The following is a 24,544-nucleotide window of genomic DNA, read 5'->3' on the forward strand; positions in this document are numbered from 1 at the left end:
TAGATAGATAGATAGATAGATAGATAGATAGATAGATAGATAGATAGAGGGCACAGGGTGAGTTGAAGATGAAGGAGTGATATCTGGAGAATAAAATTAAGGGATGAGAGAGGATTATACTGGGAGAAGGTAAAAAGGAGAGGAAGAATGGGGTAAATTATGTCATGTAAAACAGAAAAGAAAAAGCTTTTACAGTGGAGAAAACATGGGGGAAGGTGAGAGGGAATGAGTGAATTTCATTCTCATCAGACTTCGCTTAAGGAGGGAATAGCATGCAAACTCAATTGGGTATGGAAATCTATCTTACCCTACAGGAAAATAGGGAGGAAGGGGATAAGAGAGTGGGGGGAGGGCAGATTGGGTGAGGGGGTTATCAGAAGCAAACACTTCTGAGGAGAGACAGGATCAAAGAGAGAATAGAATAAATGGGAGGTGGGATAGGATGAAGGGAAATACAGTTAGTTTTCCACAACTTGACTACTGTGGAAGAGTTTTCCATGACTTAACAAGTATAACCTATATTGAGTTGCTTGCCTTCTCAATGAGGGTGGGTGGGGAGGGAGGAAGGTAGAAAACTTGGAACCCAAAGTTTTAAAAACAAATGTTAAAAATTGTTTTCACATGCAACTGAGAAATAAGATATATAGGCAATGGGGAATAGTAATCTATCCTGCCATACAGGAAAATAGAAGGGGAAGGGGACAAGAGAAAAGTTGGGGAGAGATAGAAGGGAGGGTAGATTAGGGGAAGGGGTATTCAGAATGCATACCATCTTGGGGTGGGGGGAGGGACAAGATGGGGAGAAAATTTGGAACTCAAAATCTTGTGGAAGTGAATGTTGAAAACTAAAATAAATAAATACATTTTTTTTAAAAAAGACTTTAAGTTGAAGAGAAGGTACTGAAATGCTTTGTTAGAAGGAATTTGTTAATACAGATGAAATGAAATCACAGATCTATGCAGATTTACAAGTTTCCATACATCCACCAACAGTTACAGAAGGCTTTAATACAGTTTACAAAGCTTGTGGACTTTAATTTTCAGTTTTTATAACATTATCACATAATTTCATGTTCATTGGCATCTAATTACAATTTATAGATTCATAAAATTATAGGTTAGAATTGGAAAGTCATTTATAACAGAGGTGTCAAACATACAGCCAGAGGACTACATGTTGCCTTTAACACTGGGAGTGCCCAAACCCAACAAGAGTAATTGAGAAATGTTTAACAAAACTGATGAAAACATAATAGAATTTAGGTAATGTTAATATGTGGTTTTCTAGGCCGATATGCAATCTGCAGAGATCCTTATGTATAGAATACTGGTCCTGTTTCTATTTGAGTATGGCACCACTGATCTAGTTCAACCTTCTCACTTTACACATTAAGAAATAAAAATCCAGAGTGGTTGAGTAACTCGCCCAGAGACAAAAAGGTAACAAGTGGCAGAATTAGGATTCCTACTCAGGTCATGTAACTTCAAAGCCAGCACTCTTTCCAAGGTACCACACTTCATCTCCTTTTAATCTAACAAAAGCTTCTCTCTTACTCTTCAGGAAATCGGTGTGTTGAGGTTCATAGGAAACCCATGGAGAGTCTCGTTGCTCTATGGGGCCACAAGACTGGAAGTCAAAAAAACTGAGTAGCTAAGGAAGACTACCCACTGTGAGCAGCTCCTGCTTCTCCCATTTCCTAGTGCACAGATTTAGTTTATATAACTTTTTCAGCCCCACTTGGAGTGCCTAGTCAATCAGATTCTTCAGCATTTAAGTGAGCCAATGGATTATCATTCAGCATACAAGGAAAGTTCATTACAGGATTCTCATAAAAGGAGATTCAATAGCTTGTTGATATAACCTACTTGCTCAGGAAGACTGTTAGTGTATTTAGGAAACAGCCGCCAGAGAAAAGAACAGAGCTGTCATTTTATTCACACGATGTTTCTAAAATGATATGTTTCTTCTACTTCCACAGTTGATTCATAGATATTTTGACCAATAGCTAACTATGTAATGAAGAATCCCTCTGGAAACACACATTTTGGGGGACAGACAGAAAAGAGAAAGCAAATTTATGTTCAAAATTATCATCAGAAATCTTAGTTTTACAAAAAAGGAGAAAGGAGCAAGGAGAAAGCGGGGATGTACCCTAGGTAGGCCACTATTTTGCTAAACAAACAAATAGCAGAGTTTTTTTCCTGCTTGAACATAACACTATGAAGAATCACTGTAGGCACACAGAATATATAGTGTTATAATTAAATATAACTCCCAACACTGGCAGCTGGTGGAATAAACAAGGGTTATGGATCCAGGCCTTTTCAGAGAAGTTTCACAGACTTTTCACCTTTCTTCTCTGCTTAGTTTTCCTCAGCAATGGAGGGGAGGTGGCTTCAAATCAAGAAATACTCATTTTCCTTCCTAGAAGGGCTATATTTTCACATAGACTGAGTATTCTGAGTCAGGTACCCTAAGGGAAAGGCTTCATTTCAACAAATTTTCTGCTGAAATTTCACAAAGCAAAGATTTGTTAGTAAATTTTACTCCCGTGTCAATGCTCTACTTTCCAGACAGTATGGTCTACTTGGTGTTCTCTGTACCGGACATTATATCTCCTGACTTTGTATACTTCCAGGGGGTTACTCTCCATACCTAGAATGCTCTCCCTCCTTACATTTGCCCTTTGGAATCCTTGTCTCCCTTAAGACCCTCCTTACCTTTTCCTTCAGTAGGCCTTTCCTAATTCTGCCAGTTGTTAGTATCCCTTTCCTTATTGCAATGTATATGTGTATTTCAATAAGTCAATGAATAAGCATTTATTATGCATATACTAAGAAATGGGCATTGTGTTAAACTCTGGTGACAGAAAGAAAGGGAAAAGGCAGTCCCTGCTCTCAATGAATACCTGTGGACACAAACACACACACACACCACACACAGAGTATATATACTAGTATATGCATTCAATTATATGTAGATATAGATATACACATAGGCTCATATATATGTGTATACATATATAATATATATCTATATACATATGCTGTATGTATATATACACATATATAGTATATGTATTATATATACTACATATACACATGCACACACACACACACACACACACACACACAATTCACACTAGTATAGTGAATAGAGAACTGGCTCCAGAGCAAGGAAAATCTGGGGGCAGCTCCAGCCTTGAGATATACTGGATAAATCACCTATAATCTCAGAGAGTTACCTGGGAGCATTGAGAGATTAAGTTGCAGGGCAGCTGCTATCTGACCTGGTAGAGGGACTTTCCTCATCCAAAGAGAACTATAACAATGAAATTACCAATATCAATGAAACAACTAGTCCCATCCAAAAATCAATTCTCCCTTTACTTATCTGTGTGCATTTTCCCTGAGGAAGATGTAAGTTCCCTGAGGGCAAGGACTACTCACTTTTGTACTTCCCCAGTCATTCAATAAGTAAATCTTGGAACTAAAAAGATATATATATATATATATATATTTTTTTTTTGGTGGACTGATTAATAAATACACCTGGGAAAATTAAAGAGAAGAGGAAATAAGTGAATTATACCTTGGTGTGGATTGTTTCAATAAGTCAATCTTACTAGCCTCCAGGCAATATAGAATGTTAAATTTTGATGCAAAGCCACATTCTTAAGATCAACTATCTTATCTCACATTCATCCTGGCAGACCCCCACCTTGGCCTGGCTACTATATCCCCTATGACTCTGGGATTTGTTCTGAAGGGTTAGAGGAGCAATTACTTTTAAATCAGGAGGATTATCAATGGATCTCTATTCTTACATTGGTTAGATTAGTAATGAAAGGTTTGGCATCTGTTTTTTCAACCTCAGATCCTTCAGTGGAAGGATAATGCCAGGTAACATAGACAACTTTGAACAACCAATGCATCTTAGGCTACTAGAAGCAGTTCAGAACTCGGGACAGAGACATGGTCTTGGCATTGGGAATACAAGTGTTTGAAACCCTCTCAGATACTTAAGAGCTAGATGACCTGAGCAAATCACTTAGCCTTTTATAGATTCAGTTTATTAATCTGTAAAATGATAATAATAGCACCTACATCACATGGTCATTGTGAAAATAAAGTGAGATAATAGATGTAGGGTACTCTTGCTCTGAAATAGTCTAAGTTCTGTGTAAGTGTTCTGTAATGCTCTAAGTAAGAATTTTGTAAGTATTAGTATTATTATTATTACTAAAGAGTGGGAGGGGGAGAGAATGAAAGAGCTGGGGTAAAAAAAGAGAGGGAGAGAGTACATGGAGAGGGAGGTAAGTAGGGAGTACACCAAGGACACAAAATGACTATTTAACATCCCCAATTCAATTAAACAAGTGCTTATCATGTGCCTACTCATTGATAGAAACTCACTATGCAAGGGACTATGTACAAAGACAGTGCTGCCCCTCTCTTTCTCTAGGATCTTATATTCAACTGGAACCAACCTGCCATTTTAACTGGAACTCAGAACATATCTCTTCAATAAAATCAGAATATCTCTTCTATTAACTGTTTCATTCCTGAAAAATAATCATCTTATTTTATAGCTTTGGCTAGATAAGTGGAGCTTTGCCAATGGGGCAAGGTGACTGTTCTTACATCTCAGTTTCTAAAGAGAAGGCACTTTTCAAGGTTAACCACTTCCAAAGTGCTCTGAATCAGGAACCAAATAGATCCCATGAGGATAGATGCCGTGACTCAAGACAAAAACTTATACTTATTGACAAAGGTGAGTCTTTGATATTTGGAGTGCTCATAAATTACTGTCTTTTTGTGCAATAAAAACATTTTTCGAAACATCACTCGAGAATCAAACTTTTCTTTCTTCCCCTAATAGAGTCATTCAACCTCATAACTGCCATGTTAAGAAGATTTCAGTAAGCTGTGATTGTCATGGGGTCTTTATTTACTCTCTCTCTCTCTCTCTCTCTCAGGGATTAGGAAGCAGTTTGATTTCTGCCTTCCAGGACTTTGATAAACAATAGTGATTTACATGTGATTTCCCTTTGGTGGCAGATAAATGAAAAAAGGAAGAAAAGAGGAAAAAGAGGGAGGCCACCTGGAGCACCATGAATTAACCCTTACTTAATCAGATTTAAAAAAAATTAATTGGGCCCTTTATTTCCCTGGTTCACTTGATGATAAAGATTTCACTATAATTGCATTATATTACTATGCAAGTTTTCCATAGACTGCCTTTAAAAAAAACTCTCTTCCTCAGATTTAATTAATATATAATGGTGAATACATTTTTGCATAACTTAGCCAACAGCTTATCTTTATTTCTGCCTAGGGCTCCTTGAACTTTAATTAGTATTCATTGTATCTTACAAATTTCTGGCATAGCTTTTAGGGAGTAATAATCAGACTCTTCTTTCAATTCCCTGTCATCAGATTTGGGTTAATATAACAGCAATTACATAGCAAATGGAAAGAACAAAAAAGCAGAGAGGGGCAAGAATTGAAAATAACTTATATATCTTTTGATGAAATTCAGAGCAAATTATTTTTATGTATAAAATGGTCTCCTAAACTTAAGGCATGAGTCAGGATATTTTCTCATAGGTTGTGAATTACTTCTTACTGGTACTAGTACTAGCAAACTAGCTGTTGGAAGGACAAAGAAAAAGGTACATAGGAATTATGAGTGATTGAATCAACAATTTTGAAATAGCACTAATCAGGAAGATTCTGGAGCTGACAAGCCTGTTTCTATAGAATAGAGGTTATTGAACATTTTGGTCTTGGGATTCCTTTATACTCTTAAAAATGATCAGATTGGGGCAGTTAGGTGGCACAGTGGATAGAGCACTGGACCTGAAGTCAGGAGGACCTGAGTTCAAATCCAGCCTCAGACCAGACACTTGACACTTACCAGCTCACTCAACCCAGATTACCTCACTTAAATAAATAAATAAGGATCTCCCCTGCCCTTTTGTTTATTTGGGTTTGATCTATTTATATTTACTGTATTAGAATTAAAATTATTTCTGACAACCCTCAACTGCCAAATACAGACAGGAATCCAGAAGTAAGTGTAAACTTACTAAAATAAATGTAATTATTGTAGTAAAACTAAAATAGTTTCTTCACTTTTAAAAAAAGAGAAAATAAATAATTTAACCATGAACCTCAAAGGGCTACTGAAAAGCAATAAGGCATAGTGAACAGGGCAATGGACTAGGAGTCAGAGAGACCTAGATTCAAATGTTAGACATTTGTGTGACCCTTGGGTAAGTCATTTAACTTCTCAGTGCCTCAATTTCCTCATCTATAAAGGGAAGGGTTAGTCACAGTGGCCTCTAAGATTCTTTCCAGCTCTAAATTTATAATCTTAGAAGCCTCTGAAGGTATTTTTTTAAAGCCTGAAGTATCATGCTACCAATGCAACCATGAAGTATTGTGATTGTAGTTATCACAAAGTATAGACTTTAATTTTTCCAAATTTTATATATGTAAATAAGAGGTTACTCTGCCAGGATCCTATAACTGTATTTTGTAATCCCTTTCTCACTACCTCCTTACACTTATTCCTTAAATTCTAAAATGAATGGGATCTTCATAAATAAAAACAAAAAAAATAAGGATTACTATACTGTAACATACACCATATTTAAAACAATGATTAAAATGGATAAATGCCCTAAATATAAAAGGTCATACCATAAAGACAGCAGAAAAGAAGAAGATAAGGTAACTATAAGTAGGGGGAGAATTTTTAACCAAAGAATAAGAGAGATTTAAAAGGTTAAAAAAATAATTCTGATTACATGAAATCGAAAATTTTTGTACAAACAATACTGATACAGTTAGGATAAGGGAAACTGTCAACCAGGGGGAAAAACATACCTCTATATCAGATTGCTCTGCTAGTAGTCTAATATCCAGGGCATATTGGAAATTAACAAATATATAAGACCAACAATCATTTCACAATCAATAATAACCATAAAAAGGTTGCTCCAAGTCACTAATAATAAGAGTAACATAAACCAAAACAACTCTGAAATTATAACTCAAATCCAGTGATTGCCAAAGATGACAAAAGACAGAAATAGTCACTGTTGAAAGAACTGTGAAAAGAGACACACTCTGATATAATATGAATTCTCTCATTCATAAATGCAGAACAATTTTTTAGTAACTAAAATGTATATAAACTTTGATGCTATTAATGCTAGGATATACCCCCAGGGGGTCATGGAATGAAAGAAAGATCCCATAAGCAACAAAAAACATTCATAGCAGCATAGTATTTTATTATTTGTTGATCTACATTTGCCCTTATCCCTACCCTTTCATGATTTTTGCATTTATATATGCATATATGTGTGTATATACCACATATTTCATATACATATGCATGTGTATATAGCATATATTTCACATATCTGTATGGATGTGTCAATATTTCATACATGAGTATAATGTGTGTATACATATACACATATGATATGTCATGTCTTTGGAGCCTTTATCATTACAATCTGAAAAGTTCCAAGATCATCAGCTTCTTCTAGTATTCTAGCACTATTACAACTCCTGAATCATTACACTTTCCCTTAGTGTATTTCATTGGTTTTATTTCATTTTGTGGTCTATGAACTAATAAATCTCTCTCTCTCATCATGACTAACTTGTGGTTAATTCCTAGTTAACATAGGGAACAACTGGATATCTTCAACAGTATAGCTCTTACCTAGTTTTTTTTTTTTGACTTGTATGAATACAATTCAAAACAGGACTGATGACATAAAGAAATAAAACATCCACCTTCTCTGTAGAATACATCTTCAATTTTCCCATTTCAAGGAGGAGGCACAGTTGGGCCAAATTGCTCTACCTGCCATTTAATATTTTAATTAGGCTCATGCAATTAACTAATACCCTGTAGGTAGTCAATATCTTAATCTGGGTGTGGATTTTACATGACCTGAGAGTTAGAATAGAGTAAAGCAAAAGTAGTAAGACTCTGTGTCTTATTAATTATTATATCGATAAATGATTATTATAGGTCAATACTTCTGATACGATTATTCTATCTGCCTATTTCAATCAAAATAGATTAAACTTAATCTTTAATGGTATATATTGGCAAAAGATTTTTTTTAAATAGGAGTTCATTATTGCTTTTCAAATCATTATTAAAATTCACAAAATCATGTACCACAAAGCCAGTCTGACTTAGAAGCCTTCTCAAACTACAAGAAATAGCAATGCTAATCACTTTGCTTCTGTGCCTCATGCTAAAGTGGCCAATTGTATTGCCTATGAGATAACAACAAAAAAACCAACTATTCAAATATGCTGATCAAATCATTCTGGGAATGTTTCATATAATCCCTTGATCTCAGCAATAGCTCATGCTTGTATAGTGCTTTAAGATTTACAAAGCACTTCCTGTCTCCTACCTCATAAATGGGGGTGAAAGGTCTCAGTAAAAACATGGTCTTCATCACCATTCATGGAGGGAGAAATCAAGGCTAAGATTCTAAGCCAAATCCTCTTTTGTACATCAAAAAGATCCATCATTTGAAACCTATCTCACAAAAAAGCTTTTATTTTTTTAAAATTTAATTAATTGAAGATGCCTTTGAGACTCCAAAATTCTAGGATTTATCAAAGAAGTAGTGCCTGGGTCATGAGAGAAAATAACATATTGATGAATAATGTGCATGTATCCCACTGGAAAAAAATAATACTATTTTTTAGATGTAAACTGTGTGAAAGAAATACTTTTTACTCTTCCACCACCAGTATTATTCAAATCCTTTTATGTCTATGAGATTTACTAACGTGAACTCATTTACCAAACAATATAAAACAATCTTATGAATAGACTGGGACGGGAGAAAAAATGACCAACTTACCAATTTACTTGTGAATACAACAGGTTATCACAGATACTTTCCTTACCACTGACATCACAAAATATTATTCAATTTTAGGGTTAGAAGAACCTTAGAGATCATTGGTTCAACCTTTTTATTTTCAAGAGGAAAAAGTAAAACCAGAGAGATTTAAGTGATTAGCCCAAGGTCACACAGCTCATTAGCATCAGAGGCAAGACTACAATTCAACTCATGGTTTCTATTCCCTTCTCCTCTCAACCATACCACATCACTCTCTTTTAATTCCCCAGTGAAATGCATCACAATTCAAAATATAAGACAATCACATTTTTTTAGATTGTCTGCTATAACCTAGAAGACGATATGTAATTCTTGATGTCTTCAAAATAAAAAAAAAATGAGGAAGAACTGCATAGTAATAGTATATTTATAGAATGAGAACAAAAAGAAAACTATGGAAAATTTATGTTGTTTCATCTTAATTAAATGATTGTTTCCCATGGGCAAATAATTTAGTTTAATTTTCTGGATTCTTCTCATTAATTTCAGGAAGGTAGAACTGTACACATTTGCATACTTATAGCATTTATAAAACATTTTAAAGTTTACAAAACATTTTACATGTTATCTCATTTGAATCTCAGAACAACCCAATGAAGAAAGTATTATTACTATCACTATCCCCATTTTACAGATAAGGACACTGAGCATAACACTGGTTAAATGACTTGTATAGGACCATATAGCAAATAAGTATCTCAGGCAGAGTTTGAACTCAGAAATGAATCAAAGCACAGTACTCTATGCACTAGGTCACCTAGCTGTCCGCCACAGCAAGGAGAAAACCAGTTCACTCCTGGCTGAATAGTGTTGTACTGTTGCTCGTTGTTTGCCATTGTTGTTGGTGGTGGTCATTAGTTTTCTGGAAGAATACCAGGACGTGTCTCTATGAAGTACACTAACAATGTCTTTTGGAAGTTTAGGGCAAATGGAATCTAGGCTTCAAATAAGTGCTTCCTGATGCAAAGTTCAAGAGTGGAGTAATCATTACCAGCTTTCTGATTTTTGATTTTTCCAGGTTTCTCATTGGCCACAAAGTACAAATTACTAAGTTTGGCCTTTAAGGTCTTCACGTTCTGACCTTTCCTATAGCTTCATATACTCTGTGGTCTCACCCAAACTGTGTGATTCGGCCCTCTTTTCCTCATCTCTAATTCTTTTTCTTTCTTACCTGCTTGTCTAAGTCATTTTCTCCCTTTAAATCTCAGCTCAATTCCAAACTTTGTTTATGAAGCTTTCTTAGACAATATCAGTCCACAGCAACCACTTCCATTAAACATGGACAAACTTTAATCTTTAAACCATTTATCTGACACTTTTCATATGCTACCTTTTATTGTCACCAATTTGTTTATTTATTTATTTTTATAAGCTAGCACTTATATAGGCTTTTAGTTTTATAAAATTCTTTAAAAATATTATCTCATTTTATCCTCAAACCATCCTGGGAGATACCTGCTATCATTATCCCAATTTTACAGATAAGGAAACTGAAACAGATAGAGTTTAGGTGATTTGCGTAGGGTTACAAGGCTAGTAAGTATCTGAGGATATGTTGAATTTTGGTTCAGGTCTTCTGGACTCCAGTTCCAGACCTCTGTCCACTGAGGACATCTAGCAGCCTAAATGTATGCCTTCTATTTAATTAAGTAGATCATAAATTGCTTAAGTGCAGGAACTATGATGTATACCTCTTCCCCTCCACTGCCCTCCCCATAGCTCACATATGATAAGAGCTTTGTAAAGATTAATTGACTGAATGAAAAGTATGTTGTTAATGGTTGATTATGATGAAGATGAAGATGACAATAATGATGCAGAAGAAGCTGACAGCAAGGATTTAAAAACCTGCAACTTTTTTTTGATACTATACATTCTGATTATGAATAAAGTTTACTTTTTTTTTTGCTTTTTTTTTTTTTTGGTGAGGTGATAGGGATTAAGTGACTTGCCCAGGGTCACACAATTAGTAAGTGTCAAGTGTCTGAGGCTGGATTTGACTTCAGGTCCTCCCGACTCCAAGGCCAGAGTTCTATTCACTGCGCCAACTAGCTGCCCCCCAAAATAGTCTTTTTTAAAATTTTTTTAGGCAATTGGGGTTAAGTGACTTGCCCAGGGTCACACATCTAGTAAGTGTCAAATGTTTTGTCTGAGGCCAGATTTGAACTCAGGTCCTCCTGACTTCAGGGCCAGTGCTCTATCCACTGCACCACCTAGCTGCCCCTTTACTCTTTTTTTTTAACTATTGGATAGACAATCCAAATACCTGAGGTTTACAGAAACTATAATTCATTTTTGATAGCATATGTATTGGCTCAATAGGGGTCTTTACTGAAGTGTGTACGTGAAAACAATTTCCATGTTGATGAATTCTTTTTGATTCAGTACCACAAAAGCAAAAGAGTTAATGGTATAACTGTCTAAAAAGGTGTCTTATTCAAGTTAAACAAAGCTAATCCCATACACTCCCTTAATGGGAGTACTTAAAAGGTTCTATCTACAAAGTATACATCAGGAGATCATGAGATATTTGCATGTGTTTGTTTATTAATGAATAAATATCCTTGTCAGAAGTCTTAATTCATTCATTAACATGCATTCCAAGCCCATATCTCAATCCCTCTCTCTCTACCCCTTCCATCTGCATTCATCTTCTTTAGTAACTATAAATTGGTAAACAGACTGACATTAAGAGCCTAAGAAATTCCTCAATGAATTCATAGTCATAATCAGTTAATACTTGCTTAATGACATAATGATTGTTTTGTAAAAGTTCAGAAAACAGTATCAAAAAAAGATACAGATTGTTCTATCCAGCATTCAATACATGCCTATTCTGTACAAAACACTATGGTAGACACTGATGATTCAAAGATGGATAAAACATAGAACCTGCTCTCAAGGACCCAATGATCTAATAGTCATTACCTTCAAGGAACATATAGAATATTGATATAGTCCCATGAAAGAGTAAAAGAGTCTGCTAAATTTCACAAAGGAGGAGGAAGAGAAGCAGTTGAAAGAAAAAGGAAGAAGGAAGAAGAGGAAGAGAAAAGGAAGAGGAGAAGGCAGAACAGAGGAATACCAGTTAAGAGATCAATGAAAGAGACATAAAATATTTTATTTTGGGCATCTTTGGCTTTATTTTCTAAGAAAGCTACCCAAATATTCAATCACAAAGCAAAATATTAGGCAAACTAAAAGAAAAAATCACTCATAAAGACACACATTTTAAAACAACAAAAAAATCTGCCATTCTTTAATATTTCTTTCTGGTTTCATCATTTTAATAATGAGCAGGTAAAATTGCCTGAACTGACAGATCTAATAATAATGTGCTTTTAAGTAGACATTTGTCATTGACATATCTTCCCCACCACTCACCAATTTTTTTCTGTTGTATAGAAAATGGAAACTTTATTGGCTCTAAAATAAAGAAAGAAAAAGTGCATATCATCTAGTTTCCCCTCTCTCAGATCAATGAATATTTTAACAATATTTCCCAGAGGCCTAACAAAAGCTTAAGTAGGAAAACATATTAAGTGGTGTGTGTGTGTGTGTGTGTGTGTGTGTGTGTGTGTGTGTTCATTAGGCTGAACTTATAAATAATTAATCTTATTGGTTGGGAAAATGGGAATTTTTTTTTATTATCTGCAATTGATTTTTGAATTTTTCAGGTAATCTAAAAGTTAGAATATTAAAAACTCATCAACAACTTACTTAAAAAAATTGTAGTTTTTTTTTTAAAGTATAGTATGGCTTTATTTATCTTTATCCCTTCTGTTAATCTTAAAATATTTAGTTTGGTTTTCTGCTTTTATTTGGATACACTAAACATTTCTTGGGATTTGAATATAAAAGCATAGAGATATTCCAGCCCACAAGCAAAGACAGTTTTTCTTTTGTCACAGTATAAGGAAACCAACCTTATGTGCCACAAGGAGGAGCAGGACTGCCTTTGAACCTTTTAAAAGTGATTAATTTGCCTTTTTTCTTTCATGAAAAGTATTTCCCAGGGTATTTTGCTATTAATAAAAGGAGTAATAAATTACTCCGTGAAAGTCTGTGGTTCTCTTTACATTTTAAAGACAGGTACAATGACAGCCTTCTCAGAAGCTCAGATTGTCAAATCATCCAAGCATAAGTCAATTAAAAATCACTATTCCTTTTTCAAAGTCCAAGAAGGTGCTAATTGCATGAGGTTAATGTGAAAAACTGCAAACCTATTTTATCATAGGTGTGAAATCTTTGGTGTTTTAAGTATACTTTTCTTGTGTCTACCAATCTAATTCAATAAGCATTTATTAAGAAATTACTAGGTTTAAAGTCCTGTGACTAGTACTGGGGACATAAAGGAATATTTATTTCTGAGGTGGGGAGAGGTAGGAGTCACAATAAGGAAACAGATATTGACATATTTGAAAATTTTAAGAGGAGACAGAAAACACTATTATTTGAAGAAACCAGGAAAGACTTTGTAAGGTGACAAATAAGCCAAGCCTTGAAGAAAGCTAGGGAATATAAGAGTGGAGGGAAGGAAGGAATTTATACCTATCATGCTAGGCAAAGAGGCAATATTATATATATATATATGCACATACACACACGTAATATATACACTATAATATATATACACTATAATATATGTTCTATATATAACATATGTATTATATATATATATATATATATACCAAATTATGTTGCATCTCTTAATAGGTTTGCCAGTCTAAACAAAATGAATAATATGGGTATTTTGAAGAAGACATTCTAAAAATCACACAGCAAGAGAAGGTGTTTATCTTGGCCAATCCAGTAGGTGTGAGGTGGTACCTCATAGTTATTTTGATTTGCATTTCTCTAATCAATAGTGATTTAGAGCATTTTTTCAGATGGCTTTAATTTCTTCATCTGAGAACTGCCTGTTCATATCCTTTGACCATTTATCAATTGGGGAATGACTTGTATTCTTATAAATTTGACCTAATTCTCTATGTATTTTAGAAATGAGGCCCTTATTAGAGAAACTGGTTGTAAAAATTCTTTCCTAATTTTCTACCTTCCTTCTAATCTTAGTTGCATTGGCTTTGTTTGTGCAAAAACTTTTCAAAGTTATCTATTTTGCTTTTCATAACGTTCTCTATCTCCTGTTTGATCACAAATTCTTCTGTTCTCCATAGATCTGATAGGTAAACTATTCCTTGCTCTCCCAGTTTGCTTATAGTATCAGCCTTTATATCTAAATCATGAACTTATTTTGACTTTATTTTGGTATATGGTGTGAGATTTTGATCAATCCCTAGTTTCTACCATACTCTTTTCCAGTTTTCCCAGCAGATTTTTTCAAAGAGTGGGCTCTTACCCCAGAAGCTGCGGGTCTTTGGGTTTATCAAATCATAGATTACTATAGTCATTGACTACTGTGTCTTGCATATTTAACCTATTCCACTGATCCACCACTCTATTTCTTAACCAGTACCAAGCAGTTTTGATGACTGCTGCTTTATCATACACTTTAAGATATGGAATGGCTAGGCCACCTTCCCCTGCTTTTCTTTTCATAAGTTCCCTTGATATTCTGGACCTTTTGTTCTTCCAAATGAATCTTGTTATTATTTTTTCTGACTCTATAAAATAATTTTTTGGTAGTTTGATTGGTATGGCACTGAATAAGTAAACTAGATGTGGGAAAATTGGAACACTAATGCATTGTTGGTGGAGTTGTGAAATGATCCAACCATTTTGGAGAGTAATTTGGAACTATGCCCAAAGTGCTATAAAAATGTGCATATCCTTTGACCCAGCAATAGCACTTCTAGGGCTATATCCCAAAGAGATCATACAAATGGGAAAAGGACCCACATGTACAAAAATATTCATTGCAGCTCTTTTTGTGGTGGCAAAGAATTGGAAATTGAGAGGATGCCCATCAATTGGGGAATGGCTGAGCAAGTTGTGGTATATGAATGTAATGGAATACTATTGTGCTATAAGAAATCATGAACAGGCTGACTTCAGAAAAACCTGGAAAGACTTGTATGGTCTGATGCTAAGTGAAGTAAGCAGAACCAAGAGAATGTTGTACACAATGACTGCCACATTGTTCAAAGACTAGTATTGATAAACTCAACCCTTCCCAGCGATATAAGGATCTAAGACATCTCCAAAGGCCTCACAATGGAAAAGGCTATCCACATCCAAAGAAAGAACTATGGAATTTGAATGCAGATCGAAGCATACTATTTGCTATTTTTTTTCCTCTTCTCTTGAGTTTTGTTTCCTCTTTCTGGTGGTTCCTCCTATTGGTTCTAATTCTTCCTTACAACATCACTAATGTGAAAATATGTTTAATAGGAATGTAGATGTACAGCCTATATCAGATTGTGCACCATCTTGGGGAGGGTGGTGGGGAGGAAGAGGGAGAAAAATTTTAAACTCAAAAGTATATGGAAGTGATTGTTGATAAATCAAAATAAATTAATAAAAAAAGAGAAGGTGTTCACAATATGAGAATCATATGGAACTAAAATTGAGATAAAAGTAGATTATTTGTCACTGCTGACCCTCCAGGACTTGTGTTCATTCTATAGAGGGGCTGAAAGAATTATTAGTTCTATTTAAATTGTTGGGTTTTTTTCTCTCTTTCATAAGTTAAATGCACATATGTTACGACTCCATTGGATTTCATTTCATCCTCAAAATAACCATCTGAAACACATCATGATTCCCATTTTACAGATAAGAAATAAGATCATGGCATTACAGATCAAGTTGGAAGGTATCTAGTCAAGCTTTCTCATTTTATAGATGAGGCAACTGAGGTTAAGAGAGCTTTTGTCTTATTCAGATCACAGAGATGAACAAATGGGAACTCACTTTCTCTAACTGCAGAGTCAGCTCTGCTTCAACTGGTTTTCTCCACTTTCCTCAGAGACATTAAATGACTTGCCAATGGTTGCACAGCTAATAAATGTCAAAAGTAGGATTTAAAATCAAGTGTCTTCCAACATCTGATTCTTATACTCTTTCTCCATCCCATACTGCTTCTATTTGAATAAAAGGATGCTTAAAGATGGAGGGGTAGGGACTGGGGAAGAGTGAAGTTTCCTTACACCATTACTCTCACTCCCTTATAGGTGGGAAAGTCTAGAAAGCTCAGAAGTTAAGAGATTGTGGACTGTGCATGTTTACATTCAGGCACAAATAAGTATCTTCCAAAGCACTAAGCCCTCTTAAGATGTTTTGATGTGCTTTGCATGTAATGTCCTCTAAATGTATTGTGTTTCATTGCATTCCTATTACACTGAAGTTCTACCAGGCTGTTTATCTATGTGACATGAATTGAGTAGCATTTCATTTATCAGAAGAAAGAAATTGCTTTTTTCTCCAATGTTTCATCATGTTCAACAACTAATGTAGATCCATTCTTTTTAAATGAGATCATCTATACACTTCCTCCTGTGGCCCCAAGATGGAATAGTTCTTTAAGTCAATTTAAACAACTAAAGTCAATCTTTATGAAATATTTAAATTTATTTAGGTTCAACTCAAGAAAGTATAGTGGCACTAATTTCTTCGCTTGTTTTTTTTTTAGTGGTCCACCTTTTGAATGTCAATAAATATTAATATGAAATTAATCCATTTTCCTACTGATTAGAATTCCCTACTTTGAAATACCAGTAATGTAAAAAGTTAAATGCATTATTATTTCCTCATAGACCTTGGTGGCTTTATTCAAAGTAAAACAGCTAATTAAAATTAAGAAATGATTAACTTTGGCAATAGAATTGCAAGTGGAACCATGATTTATATATTTGTTCAATGTTCTTTACTACTGTATAGGTCCTAGCATGTTCAATCATTATACAAATATCTATATATGTTTTTAGAATGAGATTCTGTAGAATATGCATTTTAAAATTAAATGTTATATAATAAAATTAGTACCTTAATATTTTAATTTCTTATTAGCAAATGACAGAAATATAATACATATAAAATTTCATATTGTGAAACCCTGTCAAATCTATACAGTTCACAAAGATTGAACGAGTTAAATTTGGCATCATTGACAGAATTTGTCCTACTACTAAAGTCACTGAAATGGAAAATGAACTAGGCACTAAAATTTTACAACTTACAATATATGTATTACTAGGGAGGAAAACCTTTTTGAATGGGTTGCTAATATAGTATGCGGATAAGCTAGCTAGTACCAGAACAAATAACTTTAAGCTTTCAGCTCCCAATCTGTCTGGTTATGACTGTTATTTTGGCAAAAGTAATGCCAGATACAAGGTTGGATTTTTTTGTGTGTTTTTTGCAAAATCAAATGCATACAAATTCTTATGGCCAAAACTGCTTACTGTCAATTTTATACTCTAACTGCTAACCCAGTGTGATTAACGTCATGCCATATGTGGACATGCTGAGAAAATCCTAATCAATATGATCAGTGTGCACACATATGTGCTGCATATAATTTAAAATGTCATAAACCAATAAATATGCTGGATTTGGGGAAACTATTTTGTCCATTTTTTAAATGTGAAAAGATTATTTTGTTAAGAATATATAGATGAATACAATCATACACACATACTTTCATGCACATGTTTTATATTTTAGGTAAAATCTAGATGTATCCCAGGATAGTTTGCTGAAATTTTTATATATATTCTCACCACCAATAACAATAGAACCCACATAACACTTAATAGCTGTGTGACCCTGGGCAAGTCACTTAACCCCATTGCCTAACAAAAACGAAAACAAACAAACAAAAAAGAATCCCTGTTCTAACATATTGGGGCAGCTAGGTGGCACAGTAGATAGAGCACAGGTCCTGGATTTAGGAAGACCTGAGTTCAAATCTGGCCTCAGACACATAACAGTTACTAGCTGTGTGACCCTGGGCAAGTCACAACCCCATTGCCTAGCCAAAAACAAACAAACAAACAAACAAACCAATAGAACCTATATATTTGGAACCTAACACTTCAGAGTGGTCTATGCTTTACACAAGGAAGTGGAATTGGAAGTCTGGAAATAAAATCAGAAAATAAGTCTGGAAATGACAAAATGTGTACAGAGAATATGTATAAGCAGCAACCTAGTTAAAACGATACTCAACAATTAGTTTTCACATTATGTCAAAGAGATTAAGATCTCCAAAGAATGAAGACTCAATTAATATTAAATACCCCCAAAGGGTGATCAAGAAGTTATCAGTACCTAATAATCTATACTTTTACTCTATGAAATCTTTGAGAATGTTGGACACATAGAATATTTTTTTTGTAAAAATAGAAGGATAAAACAGATGGCTTTTAATGCACATTTTTCTACAGTCAATCAAATCTTCACACTCAAATGTTTAAAGAGCTATAGGGATAATGGTTTCTGTGTCTGTTGTTCACTAATTATCTTTTCAAAGCATTTAATACAAGTGGGTAAAACACAGTCTAAAAGTCTCTTTTCCAATAAGTTGCTTCACATGTATATTATAAGATCATATGAGACTAGGTGACATATATAAATGAGATAGTGTTATTTAGAAAGGATAATTTAGATGGGTAATGGGTCCAAAAATGCCAAGGAGAAAAGGTTAGAGCACATCATTATTCAGTACTTCTAATGGTACCAAGCCTCTCTCTCATGCCAAAACCTATCTTTTGATAATTAGCATTCTTCCAGTGAGTGAGTGAATGAATCAATGAAAAGATATTTGTTCAGTGCTTCCTATGGACTAGGCTATGTGCCAAGCATTGGGGTTACAAATACATAGGACAAACACTCCTATATTCAAGGAGATTACATTCCACAACTCAACACATGGGGCTTGGTGATTAGGGATTCGGGGCTGAGAAGTCACAGGGATTGTAGATATAGCCATAGGACTCCCAGTGATGCTACATGGATGGAAAAAAGGGAACATGATAATCTCTCTAAAATTAAAACTGCAGTTGGACAATGGACAGATACATGGTGAGTGTAGGTACATTGAAGCACATTACTAAAAATGACTCACACAGGATCATAAAGGACATCAGCTATGACATGCATGAAAGAAGGATGGTCACTTAGGATGCATAACATCAACAGTCTGAGTGTTAAAGTTGTAACTATGGAATATTCTAAGGCATTTAAAAATATCTCTAGAATGTTGAGTCAATACTCTGAGGAAGATTTATGGAAGAACATGGATAAGAACCCCAAAGGATAAGAAATCACTGTTGAGTGAAGTTGCAAGATCACGAAGAGTACCAAGGTGACATCATAGATCCATCAGGATGCTTCTAAATATTACATTTAATGAGTAAAAAGATATACTTCTAAGTGAAGCAAAAGTGTTAGTGACACATTTTTGTTAAGAAAAAGAAAATAAGCACATCAGAAACAAAATGAAATTTAAAAAGGTTAAAATATGAAATAAAAAAAAGGTCTCTTAGAGGCTATGAAACTTCCAATGGATATTCTAAGAACTGATTGGAAAATCAAGCAAGGATATCATTTTAGTGTTTAGTGATGGTTAGACAAATTCCTATTTTATGGACCAAAATGTTATAGATGATGATATCTTATAATTGAGTATGATTTTTAAAGAAAACAAAAAAGGAGACAATTCATCACCATTCAATGCAAAAATTGCATCATTCCATAGTTAAGAACCCTATTAGATGATGTATGTCTCATAAGCAGAGTCAATTTTGTATACTAGGGTATGTATTTTGTATACTAACTAGGGTATCGTGTGTGTGTGTGTATGTGTGTGTGTGTGTGTCTAGAAAAGAGAGGGGAGGGAGGGAGAGGAGAGAGAGAAAGAGAGAGAAAGAGAGAGACAAAAAGAGGGAGAGAGAGAGAGAGAGAGGAGGGGGGAGAGTCTGAGAGTGTATGTGTTTGTATTTTCTTTCACTTTCCTGCAGACCCTGGAGAGATGTCAACAGGCTAAGGCTGGGGAAGAGATGATAATTGATATGGGAGGAATAAGGTCTTTGAAGGGTAATCACTGTTTGCTAGTACCAAGAGGAAAAGAATTGTGGGAGGCAAGGTGCTGCTCATTTCTCCCTTATAAAAACAAAAAATTCCTGGGGGGAAAACCAAAACCAAAACAAACAAACAAACAAAAACCCTTGACAATTCCTCAAACCTACTGGCAGATTCTGATAGGCATCTGAGTTAAAACAAAACATCTTATAAGCTCTATTCATGTGTTAGTGAATGTTGGTATAAAATAATTGGTATGTTGGCATAAAATAAAATTTCATTCATTTGGTTACAAATTCTATGGAATAAGCAAAAGTTATTACTGTATTCACTAAACCACTGTTCTTAACAACAGCTTAACAGCTTTTGTGACATTTCACATATTGTATCTCACTGTGTAAAAAGGAAGTTGGCATATTTAAATAGCTCAAACTGTGAATAAAAATAATCACTTACCTGTCTATAATGGCACACATGTCAATACTGACATTAGCAAAGCTACCCAGCTTTCTTTGCTCTATTTCATGTAAATTGACCAGCTGATCATCCACTTGGATGAGCTGCATACACCCTTGGAATGAAGCCTGAAGTACAGAGTGATCTGAGGTATTCATCTGTGTAAGAAAACCTGTGAAATGGAAGAAAGAAATACTGAGTTCTGCTTGTGACAAGCTGTACTCAAAAGCCAACAGATAGCTTTCCTAAATATAACCATGGTCTCCAAATAATACCTTTCCTTCAAATCATATAATCTCAGGGCTGATGTGGGCATTAGAGATGTTCAAGTTGAACCACTTTTTTTCCAGATGAGGAGATCCAAATCAGAGAAGACCTGCCCAATATTCCAGAGGTGGGGAACCTGTGACCTTGAGGCCACTCGTGGCCTTCTAGGTCCTTGGGTGTGGCCTTTTGTCTGAGTCCAAGTTTTACAGAAAAAAAAATCCTTTTATTAAGGGAATTTGATCTGTGAAGTTTGGATTTAATCAAAGGGCCACACTTGAGGACCTAGAGGGTCATGTGTGGCCTTGAGGTTGTAGGTATTAGATGCCAAATACCCATTGCAGCAGTTTCATGGTTAAGGATCCAGGACCCTTCTATCAGATAAGGCAGTATGATGCAATAGAAAGAGTACTATCTCTGGAGTCAGAGGGCCTGAGTTCAAACAGCATATTTAATGTGTATTATTTAGGTGATCTCTTTTGTATAATAGAGCAGTTTGATTATGTTTTCTACAAGGCCCTGCTCTGGGGCTATGATTTTATGATTTTTTATATATATATTTTTACACCTGAGTATTAATATAGATAACAGTTCCCCTTCTACAAACTGAAACTCTTAGAAAGATGGATTATGCTAGTCAGTATGGGTGAGCTGGCCCTTTAATACCATAAGAGTGGGTGGTAAAGAAAACGTCTCCCATTCCTGTCACTTTTTCTTTTCAAGTTGCCATCTTCTCCTGGTAACTATTGCCTCATACTATCTTCTTCCCCTCATACACACCTGAGCCTGTCTTTTCAAAATGTGAGGAGGATGGAGAAAGTTAGGCATCTGACTTTTCCTGACTTCCTACAACCATCTCAATTTAGCTCTCTGTGCCTAGAAAGCTTTCTGTGCCTAGAGAGCAGGCAGCTCTCTAAAATGATCAACTAATCCGGGTTATGTATTATCTCACCCAGGTAAGGTATTTTCATTTTGATAGCAGCCTTATGCTTTAATATAGTACTGGTTTAAAGGAAAACATTTTTTCACGACACTTTTTAGATTTAACTTCCATATAATATGCACATATATTGTTAGGGCTCAAAATGCTAATGGATGAATCTAAAATGAAAAGTGATTGCTGTAGCTCTTCTCACATATCTAAAATCTGGAAGGCAAATTGTAATATTAAACATTTTAAGTTTTATTGTTCAATGTATTTAAAAGAACAGAACAATGATCATATATCATTTTTTTTAAACTAAAGGCTGAATGCCTTAATATTTTTATGGGTAAAATGTTTATGCTAAGAATATACTATAGCCCAACTATATAGATGTACAAAAATTTTAAAGCTTAATATTCCAGAATTTTTCTTTTCCATGAAGGCATCTAAAATGTTGTTCTTCTGTTTGCTTGAATGAATAAATGGATAAGTGAAAAAAAAAACATTAATTAGGAGCCTGCTGAGTGCTAGGCATTGTGTTAGGTCCTGGGAATGAAAACAGAAAAGCCAGACCATTCCTGCTCTCAAAGATTTCACTTTCTAAGTAAGGTTGACAACATTTATAGCAGGGTTCAGCCTCAAGGTGGAAAGAAGGCTCCACTGTGATTAGCTGCAGGGAGGCTAACAAGGCCCAGAGGGGCTTAGGATACATTGCTTGCACATCTGGAGAGTATAGTAATAAGTGAAATGATAACACCCAGTAGATCTTGAACTTGTAAGTTATTAACAAATGTATTTCATCCTAACATTATTATGATAATAAAAATATTTCTATAGAATACATATGGATTTAGATCATTACATAAAAATAGATTTATTATGATAATGAAAATTTGTAATTTACAGTAATGATTTTTTGGGGGATATCCCAGTGTATCTTCTTCATGACAGGGAATAAAAACATCAGAGTTCTTCCTTCTCTCTATTAACAAATTAATAAAGAAAAGCTCAATTAAGGATTGCGTAAAAGAAGTATCATTCACTCAATCAGTACACATTTATTAAGTATCTACTTTGTGCCAGAGACTGCTAAGGTCCTTTGACAGTCATGTTAACTTACATAGCTTACATTTTCTTTTTTATTAAAACAGTATTTGCTTAAAAAACAAAGTCAACGTAAGAGAATTTTGAATCTTGATCTTCTCCAGTGCCCTCTGGTGGCTAAAATAAAACAACAACAACAACAACAAAAATTCCATTTTGGAAGTCTCTCTATTTGTATAGAATTAGACCAATCAAAGAATGCTGAGTTTTTGAAAAGGTGCCTATTGAGTCACCTGAATGTAACAGAATGGTTTTCAAATGAGCTTAATCAAGGTACAATTGAATAGAGGCAGTGGTCTAAAACCAGCAGTGAGAGAACATCCAGCTGCAGCTATATTGAATACTCTTAACAAGACTGTCATTAGTTTTGTTTTGTTTTGTTTCATTTTATTTATTTATTTTTTGGGGCATGCAGTTTTCAAATACCCACACTTTGCCTCAAAGAACCATTATAAAAAAGAGTAGATCTATTTGGGTGAATATGACCCTTATTGAGGCAGCAGCTGCATAAACACACATGAGAACAGATTGGGTCTAATTAAGTTCATAAAATGGGTCTTCATCAGTCATTCATGACAATGTTCCTGGTAAGCACTGATCAATTTTGAAGTTTGCCTTTGTCAAGTCCTCTCATTTTTCTGCATGGGTGACATTCTGGAAGAATTTAATTACAGCAAAAAACCCTTAAGTGTGTACATAAGGACATTTTTTTTTCCTTGTCCTTGTTCACCTTTAAGATTTTAAGCTGGCATTTATATAGCCATTTATGTTCTGTTATCTCATTTGATCCTTACAACAACCCTGTGAGGTAGGTGCTATTATTATCCCCTTTTTACAAATGAAGAATCTGAGGTTGATCAAGGTTGGGTGTCTTGGCCACAGTAACATAGCTAATAGGTTTGAACTCAGATCTGACTAAGTTTGGAACACTATCCTCTATGGTACTACCTATCTGCCATGTTACAACTGATTCTGCCAATCTTCTGTGATATTAGAAGATCAAGACAAGATCTGTAATATAGATGTCATTCAAGGTAGCATAACAGCCACAAATCCAGAATGTAAAAAATCCAGTTATGACTATGTTATAACATCAAAATGTTATAACTATTCCTACTAATACTCTGCATACTATCCAGGTCCTACCTCCTGCACAGACTTCTTCAATAGACTCCCAACTTGTCCCTCTGCCATAGATCTCTTCCTACTCTGATTCCCATTTCATAGAGCTTCAGAAATGTTTTTCTTTAAGTGTAGGCCTGACCATGTCACTTTCATACTCACTAAGCTGTAGCAATAGCTTCCTATTGCCTCTACTGATGGAAAAATATAGTAAACTGTACCCTGCAATTTAGGCATAAATCCTTCAGAAATACTTTTATAATGTATTTAACATTATTTTAAATCCAAACACATTTAATTTAAAGAGATGTCCAAAATAGTACAGTCCCTCCATGTTTTCCTATATGTCTGTACTCCAAAAGAGTTTTCAGTAACATTTATAAGAAGCTTAAAAAAATCCATAATATGTTAAAATATAGTTTCAGGCTAATCTTATAGAACAAATGTCACTAACAGTAGCTGTTTAATCTTCAATTAGAACTACTTAGTTTATTCTAGGATGACTTTCTTCAAGAAGAGATCTCCTCTCTTTGGACCAATATCTTAATTCATTCTGAACTGAAAAGAGGGTAATTTCCTTTGATGGGGCACAGACCTATTACATTGGGGTATGTGGAAGGGCAATAATCAAATGAGGAAAGAGTTAATTTTGTCTGAGTTTGGTTTTTATCAGTGTCCTTAAGAAAGGCATTTTGTCCTCTACCTACCATACTCCTTCCTAAGGGGACAATTC

At 34.7% G+C, this 24,544-nt stretch overlaps 1 protein-coding gene across 1 annotated transcript in view; it reads right to left on the reverse strand.

The window, feature by feature from the left end:
* The window catches only part of CNTNAP2 (contactin associated protein like 2), a 2,649,987-nt gene that overhangs the window by 1,057,156 nt on the left and 1,568,287 nt on the right, over positions 1-24,544 (reverse strand). Inside the window, exon 10 of the mRNA XM_027856858.1 lies at positions 20,397-20,568. Within this exon, the coding sequence (XP_027712659.1) occupies positions 20,397-20,568 (172 nt within the window). The remainder of the gene's footprint in view (positions 1-20,396; positions 20,569-24,544) is intronic.

Source organism: Vombatus ursinus, unplaced genomic scaffold (assembly GCF_900497805.2).
Source record: "Vombatus ursinus unplaced genomic scaffold, bare-nosed wombat genome assembly UNPS02011649.1, whole genome shotgun sequence".
Taxonomy (NCBI): Eukaryota; Metazoa; Chordata; class Mammalia; order Diprotodontia; family Vombatidae; genus Vombatus; species Vombatus ursinus.